General features: G+C 35.2%; 2 protein-coding genes across 2 annotated transcripts; one reads left to right on the forward strand and one right to left on the reverse strand.

The window, feature by feature from the left end:
• The first annotated feature begins 2,256 nt into the window (after positions 1–2,256).
• LOC125478709 (complement C1q and tumor necrosis factor-related protein 9-like) lies at positions 2,257–2,949 on the forward strand. The gene is made up of 2 exons (XM_048587146.1): positions 2,257–2,268; positions 2,380–2,949. Exons 1-2 carry the CDS (start codon positions 2,257–2,259, stop codon positions 2,947–2,949), a joined length of 582 nt encoding a protein of 193 aa, XP_048443103.1.
• A 2,367-nt stretch (positions 2,950–5,316) lies between these two features.
• Positions 5,317–15,544, reverse strand: LOC103957150 (dentin sialophosphoprotein). The gene is made up of 14 exons (XM_048587147.1): positions 15,486–15,544; positions 14,783–15,215; positions 13,848–14,074; positions 13,260–13,324; positions 12,674–12,748; positions 11,884–12,230; positions 10,573–10,641; positions 10,404–10,492; positions 8,776–9,587; positions 7,412–8,708; positions 7,209–7,286; positions 6,962–7,070; positions 5,989–6,039; positions 5,317–5,709 (listed from the first exon to the last, which is right to left on the reverse strand). Exons 1-14 carry the CDS (start codon positions 15,542–15,544, stop codon positions 5,662–5,664), a joined length of 3,759 nt encoding a protein of 1,252 aa, XP_048443104.1. The 3' UTR covers positions 5,317–5,661.
• Between the last annotated feature and the right edge of the window lie 3,903 nt (positions 15,545–19,447).

Below are 19,447 nucleotides of genomic sequence, written 5' to 3' on the forward strand. Positions count from 1 at the left end.
GGTTATGGAAGATGGGGTTGATCAGAGAGAGAAGATGTGTAGGGATGCTGGAGGAGGGATCGGATAGGGAAGAGGGGTCGGGTAGGGGTGCATGTGTAGTGGGGTGGGGGTGATTAATAATTTTTTGGATATTGTAATTATTTATTAAATATTTTAAATAATAAATATTTTTATTTTTTATATTTTATATTTTTAAAATTTTTAAAATTTTTTTATCCACATGGCGCCAAATAGACATCCACCTCATTAAAAAATGGGTCAAATATCTGTCATATCATCACTTAACAGCCAATCTAACCAATTATGTAACAGATTGTATGAAATTGCAACTAAATCATATTTGGTGTATCAAATTGTAATGTTTTAAAGATGATGTATGAGCTTATAATTACACCCACACTTGAGGGTGCAAAATGTAATTTACGCTAAATTTTATTATTTTGATAATTCATCTACAGTACTTTATTAAAAAAAAGAAAAAAAGGATTTGTACCATTTAATTTGAACGTTAATATTGTAATACCATAAAGTTCAACTTTAATATACTGATTTAAGAGTGTAATCTAAAGTCCAAACCGTAGATAACAACGATTACAATTATATGTAACTTTCGAGTATAATTTTAAACTAAGGTCATTTTGGTTCCGGTCCTTAGTCAACCTAATTGTTAGAATGAAACCTTATTTGTTTGAATAGTTTTATCAAGGTCCCTGACATTATTCAAAGAATTTAACTCATACATTTATGCATTCAATACCCACAAATTATGAAATTTAAGCAAATTCAAATAATATTTTAACAATATAACAATAACTTTAAAAATAAATAATAGAGTAATATTGTTCTTCACATAATTCTAGCAAAAACTTATTGTGCCCATGTAATTATTAATATAGTTTAAGAAATAACTATTGCTATATTTTAAACATAAAACAAATACATATAATCAGCATGGGTACATTCATAAAAAAAATATGGGTACACATTAAAATTAAAAAATTATGGGTACATATTAAAATTCAAAATTATGTGTACAAACCAAACTAAAAAGAATATTGGTATAAATTAAAAAAATTTAATATTTATAAATAAATACATATTTTTTAAATTTTATAAATGGAAAAAATACTAAAAAGATATATTTGAAAATGATTAATAAGTTTTTTATTTTTAAAATTGACAATATAATGATTTGTAAATAATTTAATATCTAAATAGTGTTATGGAGAAAAGTCAAGGGACCATGATAAAAAATGCAAAAGGAATAAGGTTTCAATTAATGAGAAAGAAAAAAATGAGAGATGAGAACCTAATTTATCCTTCAAACTAAGGATGGTCGCGGGTTGGGCTGGGTTAATTTTGGGCCAAAATCGAAACCAAACCGACCTAGTCGATTAAGCCAAAATTGCAAATCGAAACCGATCAAGCCAGGTCTAAAATCGATCATGTCAATTAACCGATAAAGGCAAGTTGGTTTGGGTCTGTTTTCGGTTTGTGTGAACACTAGTTAAATTCAAAGTTTAACATTCAAACATTCTTAAAGTTACAAAAAAGAAATTCATCAAAGCTCCAATTTTTCAAAATATTACAATCCAAAAGTTCCAAAGTCCAAAAGATCTATTGGAGAAGGCATTACATATAGATACTTAAATATGACATTCAGGCATTCTTAAAGTTCAAAAGTTCTACTGGAGAAACCATTACATATAGATAATTAAGAATTGAAGTCCCAAAACTTCCAAAAGATCAAAAAGTTCCATGCTTCCAAGCCTCCAGTAACTTTCCCTGCACTTCCTACACTCCAACAATCTACCCATGTAATAATCTACCCATGTAATAATTAATTATGTAAACACAGAAGCATCAACTTTTCACAGGAGTTTGCAAAACTACCACGTTTTGTTTTGTTGTGGTGGGTACATGGTATATCTATTATGATTAAAACAAATAAAAGCAAACACGCGGGTCAGTTCGGTTAACCGATGTCCAAGAATATAGGAACCACTCGTCAAACCGACCTTAGTTGGTGCGGTTCAGGTTTACTCACCGGAAAAAGAAAAGAAAAAAAAAACGTCGGTGTGGTTTGGTAGGTTTAGTCAGGTTTTTTTTTTTTCCTTAATTGCCCAACCCTACTTTAAACTATACAATGTAATCTTACTTTGGCCTTTATCAGTGGCGGAGTTAGAATTTTACATGAGGAGAGGCCTCACATAAATGTTAAAAAAAAAAAACAATATTTATAAGAGAGTAGAATATATGCTTGGAATTGTGAGCAAATTAGATTTTTTGAGGTGCTAAATGTTTTTTTTTTTCATGTTTAAATTAGCATTCCAATATCAATTCAATATAGAGAGTAATTAATACAAAAATTAAAGATAGGCTGAAAGCTCCGAGGAAAGCAACCACGGTGGCGGTGCTGCTGGTGGTGATAATGAGAAAGAGACGGTTAAAGTTGAAGTTGTTCAAGTTCAGGACTCTGCTAAGAAGAACAATAACGAAGGTGGTAGCACTAGTAAGAAGGTGGACGGTGGTAATATGGTCAAACCCAATGAAGGTGGCGGTGCACCGGCTAAAGCTGGCGGTGGTGGTGGCAACGGGGGTAATAAGAAGAAAAACAAGGGGAAAAAAGTGAATGCCAATGCTGATGAGGATGAAGGTGAACAATGTGATGATGCTCCTCCACCAAGCAGTGAGTCACCAATTCAGGGTAATGTGCTTCATGGGGCACAGAGGCCTCATAACCAACATGTTCAGCTGCATGTGCCTAATGTGCCTTATGGGCCTCATGCTCCTCGTGGCCCACAGGGTTTTCTTGGCCCACGCCCTCCATATGGTCCTCATGGCCCAAGCTCTGTTCAAGTTCCAGCCAATCACAACCCCCCACCGCGGTCGAAAGGGAGATGCCACTTCCATCCAATCCCTAAATACGGATTGCCGGGCAGTTACTGAGAAAGCTATGCATCGTTTACTTGAGTTTTAAGAGAAATAAATTTTCCAATATCAAGGTAATGAAAAAAAAAATTAACGAAAAGTTAAAAAAAAACTTTAGTTTTGATGAAAAATGACAAATATAGGTGTAGTGAATAGTACCAGGGAAAGGTAAAAATGTGATTTTTCATTAAAAGTGAACAGCATCGGAAATGTTTCGTGAAAACTCCCATGAAAAAAAGAATGGATTGAAAATTTTCAAAACGAAAAATGAAAAAAATGGATTGCAAATTTAGTGAACAAAATATATGAAATTTTATAACTTTAGTAAAAAGTTAGAGAGAATTTCTAAACCTTAATATTGTTGTAGGTTGAAAATTGGAGGACAAAATATATGAAATTTCAAGAAGGAGAGGAGAAGCCACTTAGTACTATGGTCTAGTGGTAATCTTTTCACTTGTAAATGATAGGTCTTAGGGTCGATTCTCGCCAAAGACGAATTTGAACAATATTCTTCATTGTGAAGTTTAGCCCACTCCCCAACCCCTTAGTATAGATAATATATCATATTTGTTCAAAGAAAAAAAAAAGGAGAGGAGGAGAAACTCAAAGTTTATTATTCTTTGCTTGGACAAGATGAGAGAATATTTTTTGATAAAATTAAATCAAACTTTATATTTTAATTTTAAGAGGTATTGATTTTTTTTATAAAATAAGATGTTAAACTTAGTTTAAGATGAGTGATTGGAATTGGGCCTATGCCTATACTAGGCTTATTGTATCTGACTGAGGACCATGTATGTTTACGATGTTATGTAAGTTCATAAAGTTCGTCTCTATTTTAACAATACGCTCATTGGGGTAATAGTAAACATAGATAATTTAACACCTACCTTGATAATATAACAAAACGTCCACAATGTGGCTATTAACCTTGCTATTGAAATAATCACGTCACTCTTATTATTAACTCGAACCTCATCATAATTATGTGACTTTAAAATGTAATTTTTATTAAATTAAATACCACCGATACCTTATTTTTTTTTAATAAAGTACCGTAAAATCTTCCCTATTTATATTTTTGGGTGTGGGGAGACTGTTAATTATACAGCGGAGGTGAATTTCACATATTTATTATTCTCAAAGAGCAATGTTTATGCCTCTGGAAACTGCAAATATTTTAACTTTATGTTTTTATCGTGGAACAAGCTCCACTAAATAATTTCTGCTTTTATTTTTCTATTCTTTTTTAGGACAACCAAAATAACTTAATAAATCAAAGAAAAAAGTAGCAAAGAAAAGAAAACATAACCCTTTACAAAAAAAACTAGTTAATATATGCAGCCCAAACAAAAGTTGAATTGTGTATAGTCACAAAATGATGTCAATAAGCGTCAAATTCTTGTCGTGAATATACTTTCTGGTAAGAGCTCTATAAGGCTCAACAAAGCACCAGTTCAGCCAAGGTAGATGAAAAATCATATAAAGTCATGTTGGAGTGAAATTTTGAAAGTAGAAAGGCAAATTAAGTTTGGAGTCATTTTTGGGTTAAATTTTGAGTAGCATTCTAGGAGGAGATGATCTAATTTGTTTTGGGAATGTAATTGAAACAGGCCAAAGAAAAGGAAAGTTTGTATAGATATGCTAATGTTCAGAAAAGCCTTGCTCATTAGGTGAAATGGGTTACCTAGAATTCTCAATTGGGTTAGCTTTCTTAATGTGAAAAAAAAGGACCAAACTAGTTGGTCAAGGCAATATTCACACCGCACCTTCTTATATTCAACTTTTAATACCCTCCCGTGAATTAGAATAATTTAAAATATCATATTACAAAAACTTAAGAAGCATATTATGCTTTTGCAAACTTTAATGCAACTCTTATGTGAAGCTAACAAAGTTAGGAAGGGTGCAACTTACATTCTGGGGCTTTATCGTACACTGCTAGAGTCAAATATCATTGGATAAAAAGTACAACTAGCGGGATGGTGAACAGTGTATACAAAAGTGTAGCTTATAAACCGATATTAACATCATTAATCTTCGGAAAGTGATTTTCACGTCTCTTTTTTCTCCCTGCACATCTTTTTATAAAGTTTTTTTCCTTGAATAAATCACCAAAGAACATAAATAAACAAAAGTGTAGGACGAGAAAAACAGTGTGAGAAAATCATTATGTGAAAAGCTAAAATAAATTACGGAAGAAAAAAAATAAACCATTTGTGCGTGATCCAATATCTTGATAGATAAGACGTTGACTTTTTACCCGTGAGTCCCAGATTCAAAAATCCCTACTGCTCTATATATATATATATATATATATATATATAAAGGGGACCAATCTCAATGAATAACAGAAATTGAATCTCACCCTCCACAAAAGGTGAATTTCACAGAAGGCAACATGTGCATCAATCGTATAAATGATCTCTTTGAGTTCTTCCTACCCTGTGTGTTATGATATACAACTATATCCACAAAAAGCACAATGTCAAGAACAAAAGGTCTGATCTGAATACAAAACTAATGTACATACGAGTTAAATGCTATTTACGGGTATACTGGGCGGGCACGGCAAAACTGCGGATGCTCTCTCAACGTGACATGAGCGTTCATCTTCAGAGAGAGAGGACTCTGTTGTGCTGTTTTCAACATATAACTTCCTAGTCACACCCTCGGGCCTGAAGGAAGAGGTTTCAATTATAGTGAATGACGAGGATGAGATTCCCTCTTTCAGGCCATGTATGAGACTGCAAAGTCCTTAATCCTTTGCTTAAGTTGCTGCAGAAAGACGCAAAAATATTCACAACACTCGGTACAAAAAATTTAAAGGGAAGTGTTATTGGCACTCCAAAAATCTCATTCTACACTCCTCACAAGTGTATTTTTCTTTCCAAATATAGTAAGTTTGGAGTGTAAAATGAGATTTTTGAAGTGCCAATAACAATTCCCAATTTAAAACTCAAATGGTAATTGCAAAGTAGATAATTCCTATGACTAACTCCAACACATAACGGCATTAATTCAAAGATGGTGGTCGACGAGGATAGAATGAATCACCTTCAATTCTTCATGAAGTACCACAAATATTCCTTTCAGCCTCTTATGTCTCTGCAAGCGTCAATATTACTTGAGTCAAACCAAAAAGCTCAACATAATATTAGTTATTTGACAAATAAAAATTAAACCGTAAGAGTTAAGTTTAAAGTTATCGGTAACAAAATCAAGAATGATTCTGAAGCACTTTACACTTTATGTATTGTAAATACTCCAGAAAAACAAAACAGAAATAAAGATAATTTAAGCACCTAAATTTTCTGTTTAAAATAATAGTTACCAACACCACATCACTAGCAACACGATGTTAGCTATTCATATATGATCATAGTATTTGTCTCAAAATTTTCCTTATTCATCAAATACAGGATTAATCGAAACACATGCACTACTGAGCTTATCTGGTGAGCTGGGTACCCGAACTTCAAAACGTCTACAAATTCAAGAATGAATTTAAAGTTTCTACATGTTAGCAAGCACGTGTAATAATTGGACTCCACCAAGACATATGCAAGTGTATATTTATAATATGATAGACTTATTGGCTCAGCCTCATTAAGCATCTTCAACATAAGCAAACCCCTGGAATTCACATATGCCATGCGGATGAAGTTAAAAGGTGTTACATCTATTAAATTTTCACAGTTATATCTATCAAGCCAAATTGGAAGCCAATAAGTCTATCATACTAAGCAGTGCATTAAAGTGATTCATTGTGGAGGGTGGCTGACTTTGGCCCTAAGCCCACAGGGCAAACCCTATCCACCATGGCTAGGTAACAAACAACAACTGATTTGTTAAGTTATAAGGGAATCATGAAAACAGAAGTGCGTACAACTGATACATAATCAAAATGCATCTGACCAAGAAAACAGTGAGAATGTCTAGCTGAATTACTTCACATACAATGTCTTACTGAATTACTTCACAGTTCAATCATCTACGCACTTCATAGAAAATCAAACACAGAGCATACCGTTCCACATTGACGATATGAATCCTTCAGCTGCTCCACAATGCTATAATATTTCTCTGTGTCTCTAGTAGCATAATCAAGGTCCGTTCCTAGCTTTTCAAACTCATTCCTACATTAAGCACAAATAAATTGTTTTGACACAATTTTGGATAAAAAAAAAAAAAAATAGAAAACAATTAATCAAACATGTATTAAAAAAAAAAGAACAATATTGCCTTAAAAGAAGTGAAAGGAATCTTCAAATGACCTGTAACTCTCTAGGGTCTTGTTCAACGAGCAATAGCTATCATACTTATCACGATATTCTTGCACATACTCTTTGTACCTAAGATAAGAAAAGGAAAAATGTATAAAGTAATTTGGATGTCAAAAACCAGGATTAAATACAACACAGCCAAAACCTGGTTTGATGGTTTTCACTATTGTAAAAGCTTTAATATGTTCACTTACTGAGAGAAATCTTTTATTGGTCCCTTGAACTCGGGCTCATTTTTCTCATACTTAGAATAAGAACAACTATTCTCATCTGAAGAAGAATCCCTCTTTTTTCTATCACTGTCAATGCCCTCTGCCACCATTGATTTCTTTGGTACATCAGTTGAATCCACCATTATATTGGATGCATGTCTTTTACTTTCTTGTATGGGTTGGGAAACTAGCCTTCGCTTTGAGTCAAGCTGCTGAGGAGCACTTGAGGTTGCTTTCTTATTGCTTTCTCCATGTCCAGCCACACCAATTGCTTGTCTGCCTCCAGCTTCATTCTGTCGAGATTTACTAGTAAGATCCACTGTTTTGCTAAACGAACGCCCCACATCAGGATGATCTACTAGTGATGGGTGCTGTGACTGAGACTGCACAGCTCTCTGTTGCGACCTTGTTAAATCCTCAATGCGATCTTCATAGTTCCTCTTTTTATTCAAGCCTTCCTGATTACATGGAAGCTTAGAGTTTAAATCTGGAGGGGATGGCCTTCGCAAATCAAAATTTGCCTTTCCTGCAGGTTTCACTTTACCGAATTCAGAAACCCTGTTCTCTGAAGTGCTCGTTTTGTTATCTGACTGCTTAAAAGAACTTTTCCTCTCAAATTGCTTCTTAACTGTCGTTTCCTCAAGCAAGGGCTCACGAAGTTCGCCCAACTCCAAGTCTGAAAACTCTCTTTGGAGTTTACTGCCTCTGCCATGAACAACAGGGGATGTGTCTGCACCATTTGTGCTGTTATCCTTTGGTGAACTCCCCAGTAACAGGCTGGAAATTTGTGCATTCCCCTTGATCTTTCCAGCCACATCACCGTCTTTCTGGTAATGAGGATCCAAGGGCACTGACTGTTTGCCTCGGGTACCACCTTCCTTAGAATTTCTTGGAACCTTTCTCTCATTAGCATAACCATCCTCATTTTGAGTATCTCTATAAAGTTTATCTTTTTGAGGGAGGAAACCTTCGTGCATTTGAGAGCTCTTTTCAGAGTACTTCCCGCCATGCCCTAAGTTTTCAGCATATCTATCTGGTTTTTCTGCTGAATCAGGAACTTTTGTCTGTAAATTATGATCAAAAGACTTCCGACTTGATTGTTTAAACTCTGAAGTATATCTGCCAGAAAATGCTTGGTTGCAAGCCTTTAGGGATCCAGATTCAATATTCCCATCCCTATCATCTCTACTAATCGTTTGAGAGACAGGGGTCCTTATGAGAGCCTTCAACAAGTCTATCAGGAGACAAACTGTGACAAGGTTGCTGTGATATTTCTGTTTTTAATCTATTTTTGCGTTCAGATTTCTCATCAGAGTGCTTTATCCCAGATACCATTTTGGATGTACCTTTAGATATCCTCTCAGAGCTGTCAGACTGCTCATACCTAAAGTCATCCTTGGCTGTACTCCCCCCTCCATACAAAGGATCTACCAAACTTTGGTGGTCTTGCAGCTTACCATGCTCAGGTGAAAAGGGTTTTGTTTCTTCTCGAGGTTCACTTTTATTATGATTAGAGTTACTAACTGGAGCCAATTCAGCAACCTGATCGGCATCAAGCAACTGTTTTTCAATCTCAACTGCGTCAACTTCATGATCATCTTGCTTCTCATCATTCCCACTCTGCAAAGGGTTGCCATCAGGAGTTCTCCATAGGACGGGCAAAGTAGAAAACCCTGGTTCAGAGTCTTGCAATTGATGCTTCAGTTCTTTGTCATCGTCACTTGCCATAATATCCACATCCTCATCAAAACCTTCCTTGCTATTAGAAGATGCATCACTGTCACTATCACTACTACTCCCACTCCCATTTCGTGCTGGACTTTTACTTCTGCTTCTGCTATGACTGCCACTGTCACTTCCGGTATCGCTACTGTCACTATCACTGTCACTGTCACTCCCAGTATCGCTAGAGCTTCCTACTAGCGCTACATTATCGTCGGAGCCCCTTTTTTCACCAAACAAATCAAGGGATTGCTGTTGGTTATCAATTTTAATCAATGCACTTGAATCCTGACCCACTGTAGCATTCAATTGTTCGTGAACCTGCTCCTCCAACCCATTAGGAGAAACTTTCTCCTCAAAGTGTGGTGCTTGAACAGGCATTTGATCACGATTACCATCAGGAGCAGGTTCCTGGTGAAGTTTCTCCTCGGGAGAACTGAAAATAAACAAATACACATTATGACAGATAGAGAACGATATATAATTCCACAAAAGTAATGATTATATAATACACCGTGATGTAACTTGCATCAATATCTATAGTAGGAAATCCTTGCTTGATCCACTGATAATCAGTTTTTACAAAAGAAGATACAAATACAACCACAATAGACTATAAAGAAAAACCATAGTCTGCAGATATTTATTGTTAAAAGGTTAAGCCATCAAAGTAAATAAAAAAGAATGTACTTTTGAGATATTCTAAAGGATACTAGGGAAAGTAGTTTGGGATAAGAATGTGTCGAACAAATTGTACAAAACTTGGAAGGCACTAAAAATCCTTAAATAGGAAAAAAGAGATCGCATAAGGATATTAAACTCAAAACCCTCAACCAGAATTTTCGAATTAAGAATTGAAAACCACTCAGATTCATAAAACTTAGATATTCAAATCTGAATGATTGGAGTTAGCATGCAAGCAAGATATAAATAAATTGTGTGACAAATCATGGAGATAACTCGTAGAGCATCTCTAATAATATTATGCAAGCTCAAAGGGAATATGAACGGCCTAAAGGATGCCCATTTTCCTTCTATATTTCTACAAATTAACTTTAATACTATTGTGTATCAGGAATACATTCCTTCCTTCTATATTTCTTAGATATTTTGGTTTATTGTTGTGTCAAGTCATCTCTTTCTTGAGGACCAATATCGGTACAAGTTAAAAGTCAAAGAGTAACAGGAAAACAAGTTTGCCACTAATTGACTTGATCATGCAGACTAAGCCTTAGGGAAAAAATTGGATTACCTTCCACTTTCAGACAAAGGTTTCTTTGAGCTTTCTAACTCCACTCCTGATTTCAAAACGTATCTCCCTGGAGCTTGATAATTAGCAATCTGATGTCAAAATTGAATGAGAAGATATAATATCACTTAATGTTATTCGAATAATAGCATCAAGGATTTTCGTCACTTACCTTCTTAATAATAGGCTCAATTTTCTTTATAGAGTTTGGATATGAATCTGCAATAGCTTTCTCTAAATCCTATTAAAAAAGCAAGATTGAGAGAGATAAGTAGCAGGAGAAGAAAACAAGACATTGTTTGAATTTATAACACAGTTGGATACTGTAGAATTCCAGATGAACTATCACAATATCCAAAGTGATTTGATTGTTTCCCTTCCCATTTCTATTTAACATAATTTTGCTTGGAGAAAAAAGTTTTAAATTCCGTATCTGCATTCTTACACCCTCCCCAACAACTGGCATTCATTCTTATGCTCCACTCAAAGGATTCCTTTAAATTCAATACTTAGTCTATCATTTTGCCTTTTATAAATATCTGTAACACAATAATTTAGTTTATCATTTTGCCTTTTATAAATATCTGTAACACAATCAGACAATATAAAAGTGTATCAGCTTTTAGTACCCCCTGCTAAAACAGTAACAAATGCAGTACGAAACTAACATTTGGCTGTGCAGTTGGCAATAGGAAAATAGCTACCACGTGCTTTGATAAAAATGTGTTTGGAATAAAGTAGGGGAACTCATACTCGCTCTTGGATAGTAGTTTCATGATACGATTATCTATTATTATGCATGAAAACAATAGTTCATGCATAGCAAAGAATCTGGTTGGAAGCATGTTTTCTAAAGGATATTCTTCAAAAGATCTTTGAAACAGTATTCTTCAATGGATTTTATTTACAAAGCATGTGATTCAAATTGTTGAGAAATCTGTTTGAAGATGTGTATTGGTTTTTTTTTCTGAAAAAGATTTTAAAGCGGTTTTGTTCAAACAGATTGAGAAATAATTGTTTGTCATAAGACTAAAACTGTTTTAGTTATAGCTTGAAATGAAATAAACATGCAGAGCATGCATCATAGTCAAATTTATGAAATGGATATCTGATGGTTTCAGAACTGTTTAGGGAAAACTTATTTTCCATTTATTCAGATAAAGTTGGGTTTTAGGGTACTTAAGAACAGCGACTACATAAAAAATATGTGATGTATGTGCAGCTTTTGTGGCAAAGCCCAGGGGTTCCCATCGATATCCTGCAGCAGGCTGGCTAGAACTCTCATCCACTCATCTTGTGTGAAGTGGTGGGATGAGTCATATGTCCTTTTTGGGAATATATCATTTACAGTGGCATTTGTCCACGTGGAGTATATTATGTCTAAAATAAATCAAGATAAAACGACCTTATAAGATTGGACGATTTAATAGTAGACACATGGCCAATATCAAATATATTAAATGTCATTTTTTTTAGTGCATACCTTTATTCTCATCCCCTTGGAATTCTCCGTGAGCAAAGCAATCAACATACTCTGCAAATCTGTAGGGTTAGCTCCACTATTGTCTTTGCCCACTGTTTGTCGTGGTGCAGTACTGTTCCTGATTGGGATTTCTTTATCAGAGCTTGGAGCGGGCTTATCTTTTCTAGTCACTTGAAAGGGTATAACATCTTCTGCACTTGCATGACTCTTCAAACTATTTCCAGTTTTTAATGGAGATGATAGAGCCCCAGATTGCTCAGGTAGAGTTGGAAGAGGTGATGATGAGTACCTGCCCTTTGCAGCAGTTGCTGATGACATTCCAGTTTTAAATGTAGTTTTAGGGGGAGCTGAAAATTCAAATAATAGACTTCTTCAATGAAAATTTAAACTCAAATAAAACAATTTTACAGCTGTAAGCCTGGAAGAATATAAAATAGTGAAATGGAGGGAAGAGGGATAGTTACAAGGTTTACTTTGGCCAAGGATAGAGACAAGGTTCAATAGAGGGGACAGTTGTAAGAGAAATTTTTGGCGAAAGTTTATTATGATGAGCTAATTGGGGAAGCAGAAGACGAATCCTAGAAGATTGAATTAGGGTGTTCGGACAAAATAGTTTTTCTTGTACAGACAGTGGCACAAGATAAGTGTAAATGGTGGATCATTTACATAGTAGAGGTATGGCATTAGAGAATCACAGCATCATGTGCATGAAGGCACAAGAAACAGCCGACCACCACCCCAACAGAAAAAAAAGGTTAGAAAACAAAAGCTTCTACAAGGCTCCACTCACCTTGAGGCAGTTCAACTTTCTGCTTCTTAAACGGAGGCTCTTTTTTATGTTTGAAATTCCTCCATGGTTGATTAGCTGGAAACAAGTGAGGTATCAGATGCATCTGTTATGTAGTTCAGTGGCTTCAAAATTCTCATTTTGCACTCCAAACTTTCTATATTTAGAAAGAAAAATACACTTGAGAGGAGTGCAAAATGAGATTTTTAGAGTGCAAATAACTGTTCCCAAATTAAAACCAATAAATAATAGTTAAGTGAACATACATGATCAGCAGTCATTTAAACAAAACCAGAAGAAACAAAATTTAAAAATTTTTCATTAACATATATAACATTTTTATGAATGTTTTTCAATTTAGACTGGGGTTAAAAATTTATCGATCCTAATGACACTGCATTTCTAGCTAGTTCAATCTGATTTGCTTATAAGGCAATGTATATAGTGGAAAAATTTACATTAACTACACATCTCAAGCTCAGTGTTTTCCTACTTTGCACTAAACTATTAACTTCTACTCAAGTCAGAAAATGACTGTAGTTTATTAAAAAAATATGGAAATATATGATACTTGGATTGAAAACCTTACCTGCTGTAGTATCATATTGCTTTAACTGATTTGTTGGAGCTTTACATTGTTCTAGCACAATGGCTCTGTTTTCAGGAACAAAAACAAATTAAAGGGATAAGACACCAGTCGGAACAACTCAAAGGCATAACACAGTTGACGGTTGCAACACAAAAGACGTCAACCTTCTGATAATTGTCCTAAAATAAGTCTTGAAACTAGTCATGAAACTAAAATCATCAAATTACTTCTAGAAAAAAAATGCAACTAATTGGTAACCAGAACCACACAAGAATGATGGCAATTGAAGATAGATTTTGAAGATGTGCTAGGACAAATCTTCTGAAATGGATGAAAAACAAGTTGTTCTATCATTTGGAATGGGTGTAGAGGAATTTTGGATGTTAAAGGCAATTATAATGATAGTATTAGCACCTAAGTACCACCAAAAATAGTGTTCTATGTTGCAACCTCCTGAAGCAACCAAAGCAGATGCCGTTAAAGAAAATTAATAGTGCCAAAGTAAAAGAAACTGAAGAATGAATATGCATAAAACTACTGAATAATCAAAAAGCAAAGGAACTCCACGGTAACAATCAGACTACATACTTGCGGGATTTATTCTTGCGCTCAGCTTCCTCTGACCGCTGTTTAACACGGTTCTTGGTTGACTCGTCTAAGATACGCTGCACATTAATTTTGCGCCATGCACATCCTGATTCAACTAGCAAACCATTTCCACCTTCACCACTTTCACGCTCTTCATAAATGTCACAGAGGTCACCTAATTCCTTGTCCCATGTAAATGTAAATTCCTTCCCACCCAGATCAATAACCTGAAGCAATATTGAACCATTCAAAGCAATAAAAACATTAAGATTAATCACCACATCTAGATTAACAAGTATTAACAAAATTTCCATATTCCAATGGAGAGAATTAAAAGCACTCAAATTTTGTTATGTGGCCATGATAAAACTAAAGCAAAAACTCTGCAAAACATCAACCTTGCCAAAAGAATAACTTCAAAGTAATAATTCTGCATAAGAGTAACAAATAACCCCAAAAAGGAACAACATTTCACCTATATAAGCAACGCCAACCCGAATGTACCACTTCCACAAGAGAACTCAAAGTTCCCAAGAAAAAAAATATAAGAATAACTTCAAAGTAAAAAAAACCACAATACACCCAAACGAAAAAGTACAAAACTGATTTATGCAAAACCCAATTGAAGACTAACTAAGAAGAACACAAACCAAGTATAAGCCATGAAAAAAATTGAATAGTATTCCCACAAACCAGAATGTACAGAACCTAACGAAAAATTGAAGAAATTAAGCAATGCCCAAAATTAATTCTCCATGAAACTTCATAAAGCAACAAGATTTAAACAACTGACACGATACCGAAAAACTTGAGCAGTGAACAATTGAAACACAACCCAGAGACACACACAAGCAAAGTACAAACACTATGAAATCCAAAACCCAACAAAATTAGCAAAATTTAAGCAATTCCCAGTTCAAATACAAGAAACTCACATTGCCCATTGGGTTATTAGGCAACGGACCGAACTTGATGCGGGGCGCCCCACCTTGGTCCTCGACGCGCTTGATCTCTTCGACCAAGTCCGGCGCCATACGAATGATCACAGAGAAAGCAAGTGGGTTGCGGCCGGGGACTAAACTGAACTGCTCTTCCACGGCCGGCGGGGCGGCTGATGCCGTGGGGGGCCTGAGTTGCGGCCTCTGGGATTGGAGCCGCCGCCGAGGGAGAGGCGGCTGGTGGTGTGGGCGGAGGAGCGGTGGGGTGGAGGGAAGGAGGGTCGGCCAAGCTTGCCGGCTCCGGGTCCGCGGCCTGAGCCGCCGCCGCCGCCAACTCGGCCGGACTTGGATGAATACATTGGTGAGAGGTTCAGGGAAGACGGGACGTGGAACTGGATTTGGAATTTGGAATTGGCGTGGAATTGGGATTCTTGTTGTGAATTTTTCGAGTCACAAACAGAGCGAACCAAGTGGAATTTAAAAATAGGGAGTTTTCATGAAAAGGTATTGGGGCAACTTTTTTTTTAATAAAAAATCATCTTAAATTTTTATTTACCTAAAAGGATTTGAGATTTAACCATAAGAACACAACTATTTATACATCAGCCCTACAAACATTAAAATTACGGACCGAATTAAAGCCCAATCTGCAACAAAATATTTCTTTTTCCAAATTATCCTTAACTAACTAGCGACTCACCTTTTTTTATCGGTTTCCAATTTTGGGTAAAAGGTACCATTGGGTTTGTTCGCAGCCATAAGCATTTCAATTAGCCCTAGAGAGAGGAGGAGGTGGGGGAATTACAATAAACCGACACTAGGTAGGACAGAAAGTAGCATGGGAGATGGAGGTGGTTTTTATTGTACAATCTCTTTGCTGTTTATTTCTACATTTGGCACATTAACACTTATTTGGTAATTAATTTTCTTTTTGTTTTTAGTTTTGGGAAAGAAAAAGAATTTTAGTTTGGATTTGTTTTGGGTGTTTGTCGTTCAACATCGTTCTTATTTTGTTGTATTTTTAGAAAGGGAACTGTTATTAGCACTCCAAAAATCTCATTTTACACTTCAAACTTTCTATATTTGGAAAGAAAAATACACTTGTAAGGAGTGTAGATAGAGATTTTTGGAGTGCCAATAACACTTTCCTTTAGAAATAGTGTTTATTTTGTTCAATTCCATAAATAGTGTGGATTATTTTGCTTCAGTTTATGAAATAGTGTGGTTATTTTGCTATAGTTCCAGAAATAATACGGTTTATTTTGCTGTAGTTCCAGAATAGTGTGGATTATTTTGGTTCAATTTCAAAAATAATGTATGTTATTTTATTGTAGTTCCAGAAATAGTGTGGTTATTTTGGTTCAGTTTCAGAAATAATGTCGGTTATTTTGTTGTAGTTTCAGAAATAATGTTTATTTAGTTCACTTCCATAAATAGGTGTGGGTTATTTTGATTCAGTTTCAAAAATAGTGTGCATTATGTTGCTGTAATTTCATAAATAATGCGGGCTATTTTGGTTTAGTTTCAGAAATAGTGTATCATTTTGCTGTAGTTTTAGAAATAATGTGAATAAACTAAGCTCACTAATCAATGAATTTGATTTGCTGAAATTTGATCCAACAGCTACAAATAGGGAGCTCCTTTAAAAGTTATAATAATTGTACCCATTTGATCAAATTTCAATGGGTCGAATTCATTGATTAGTGGGGTCAGTTTCCTTGGATCCGGAGGGGATCTAGTTCTTTGCTCGAAACTGAATCCCCTCCATATCCCAATAAACTAAGCCATTATTCAAAGAATTTGGATCATTGAAATTTGATCTAACGACTACAAACAGAGAGCTCATCTAAAAGTTATAATAATTGTAGTCATTAGATCAAATTTCAACAGTCCGGATTCATTGATTAGTGGGCTCAATTTCCAAGCCATTTTCACTAGTTTTTTCTAAAAAATTAAGGGTAGTGCTTTTTTTTTTTTTTTTTTCACATATAGACAACTCCCTTTAATTTAATTTTAATTTTTATAATTTTTCAATTCATTCAATTTGACGACAAAATATTTAAAAAATTTGATACTCAAAATTGAGAGTATATGTGGAAGCTAAAAGATAGTATATAGATGCAACTTAATACTGTGGTCTAGTGATATTCCTATTTACTTGTAAGTGAGAGATCTTATGTTCGACTCTCAGACTCTCGTCAAATGCGAATTTAAACCATATATTGCTAGCCCATTGTGAAGCTATGTTTACCCCCTTTGTCACATCCCGGCCCGGGCGGGACCACTTCCCGGGCCCGCTCCACTACCGTAGCACGATATTGTCCGCTTTGGGCTTACCATTCCCTCACGGTTTTGTTTTTGGGAACTCACGAGCAACTTCCCAGTGGGTCACCCATCATGGGATTGCTTTAGCCCCCTTCTCGCTTAACTTCGGAGTTCCTACGGAACCCGAAGCCAGTGAGCTCCCAAAAGGCCTCGTGCTAGATAGGGATGAGAATATACATTTAAGGATCACTCCCCTGGGCGATGTGGGATGTCACAATCCACCCCCCTTAGGGGCCCGACGTCCTCATCGGCACACACGCGGCCAGGGTTAGGTTCTGATACCAAATTGTCGCATCCCGGCCCGGGACGGATCACTTCCCAGGCCCGCTCCACCACCGTAGCACGATATTGTCCGTTTTGGGCTTACCATTCCCTCACGGTTTTGTTTTTGGGAACTCATGAGCAACTTCCCAGTGGGTCACCCATCATGGGATTGCTCTAGCCCCCTTCTCGCTTAACTTCGGAGTTCCTACGGAACCCGAAGCCAGTGAGCTCCCAAAAGGCCTCGTGCTAGGTAGAGATGAGAATATACATATAAGGATCACTCCCCTGGGTGATGTGGGATGTCACACCCTTCCCTCAGTGTAGATACTAGTATTTGTTCAAAAAAAAAAAAAAAAGATAGTATACAAATAGCACCACCCTTATATTAGAAGTATGTTACTCTCCTAGTTAATTAGACATGTTTATGATTCCTACGTCGTTGTTTAGGATTTTTAGTACCTACGAAAAAAAGGTTAAAATCACACAAAATACTTACAAGAGTACAAGAATGTTGTAGTATAAATGCTTATGCAAGGTTATTCTCCACAAGGACTATTTAAATAATTTATGTAAAAACAATCCTAATTAACTACTTAAAACTAAAAATTTAGAAGTATGATTTGGAAATTGGGTAATATTAAAAACGAATTTTAATTAAAAAAATAGTAAATTCGTCCAAAATTAATAAAAGAAAAGAGTTTTTAAATATCAATTTATAAAAGCACTAAGGTTCCTCTATTACCTAGCAATTTTATGTTTTTCCTAATATATATCTATTTAGAACCTCCAACATATAACGTATATCTAACAAGTAATCCGTTCGAACGTTTGGATCAAATATAAACATGAGAGGCTCATTATGTTTTGCGAAAACTCTTTGAAAAATCATGCAAACCTTAAGACATGGTGTTCATCTTAAGTGAAATTACAATTATTAATCACAAGAAGCCATCGTCAATTTCATGAAACCTTCCGACCAAAATTGCATCAAAATTTTTGATACCAACTGTGATTCCAACCCCATATTGAACCATGTTATCCTGTGTTCACCCTTTCTGTCACTAAAATTAGCGTCGACACCGTCAAACACGTGAGCCTTAACATATAAGTAATAAATAAATAAATAAAAATTTCAACAATGAGCACATCTAAGCTCAAAACATACAATATGTAAATGCTTTTTCGAACACATAAATTATGAGTGGGCACCGAAGCAACTAAACTAACAAATTAGAATCATTTTGGTCGGTTTGGTTTGGTTTTGACTAATAGAAAAGTCAAATAATTTAAATCTGCATCGAATCGATTTATTTTTAGTTTCGTTCAATTTTTATACTTTTAAAACTGATCAAAACTAAACCGGACCTACCATATCTCTTGTAATTATTTGTTTTATTTATTATAAAAATGTCAACGTTAGATTATTTTGATGTCTTACCATACACATATTACAAGTTGTAACGACTGGTAACAATTAGAGATTTGTCTGCATTTTATGCTTATATGAGATTGCAACTAACAAAATCGTTTGCTAACGTGAAATTTAATTTAGCTAAAACTTAGTCTTGGTTGATTTGATGTAAATTTTATGTTTCAAAAACTTAATATTTTGATTGAATTGGAATGTGTGAAAGGTTTGAATTTCAGAAAATTAAAAATATAAAATACTGGACGTTTAATTGATGTGTTGGAATAGGTTTAAACCAACCAAACCAAACTGATTAATAATGGCTTAGTTGGTTTGGTTTCAATAGTGGTATGGTCAAAATCAAACCAAACCAAACTATCCATGGGCCATGTTATGGTTAACAAAGATAAATCCATTGCTGATTTATTTATAAGTGATAAGTCTTAGGTTAAATTCTCGTTAATTGTGAATTTGAACCACATTATTACTAGCCCGTTGTGAGACTTAATCTACTTACTCACTTCTTAGTGTAGATAATATAATTTGTTCAAAAATATCAATTATTCTTTCAGCCTAATAGGTTCCAGCCTCTTCTCACCTAAACATTTTGAAACCCCCCCCCCCCCCCCCCCCAAAAAAAAAATCTCATTAGATCATTTTCAATG

The sequence above is a fragment of a genome, unplaced genomic scaffold, assembly GCF_019419815.1.
Source record: "Pyrus x bretschneideri cultivar Hongxiangsu unplaced genomic scaffold, Pyrus_bretschneideri_v1 Contig26, whole genome shotgun sequence".
Lineage (NCBI taxonomy): Eukaryota > Viridiplantae > Streptophyta > Magnoliopsida > Rosales > Rosaceae > Pyrus > Pyrus x bretschneideri.

What these genes read in the sequence shown, in the direction of transcription:
- LOC103957150 (XM_048587147.1), bottom strand. Translation starts at nt 15,544, where the DNA reads ATGGCTGCGAACAAACCCAATGGTACCTTTTACCCAAAATTGGAAACC. An exon ending in CGCAAGAATAAATCCCGCAA is followed by an intron (nt 13,325 to 13,847) that starts GTATGTAGTCTG and finishes TCCTGAAAACAG; the next exon opens with AGCCATTGTGCTAGAACAAT. An exon ending in TACTTCATGAAGAATTGAAG is followed by an intron (nt 5,710 to 5,988) that starts GTGATTCATTCT and finishes GTCTTTCTGCAG; the next exon opens with CAACTTAAGCAAAGGATTAA.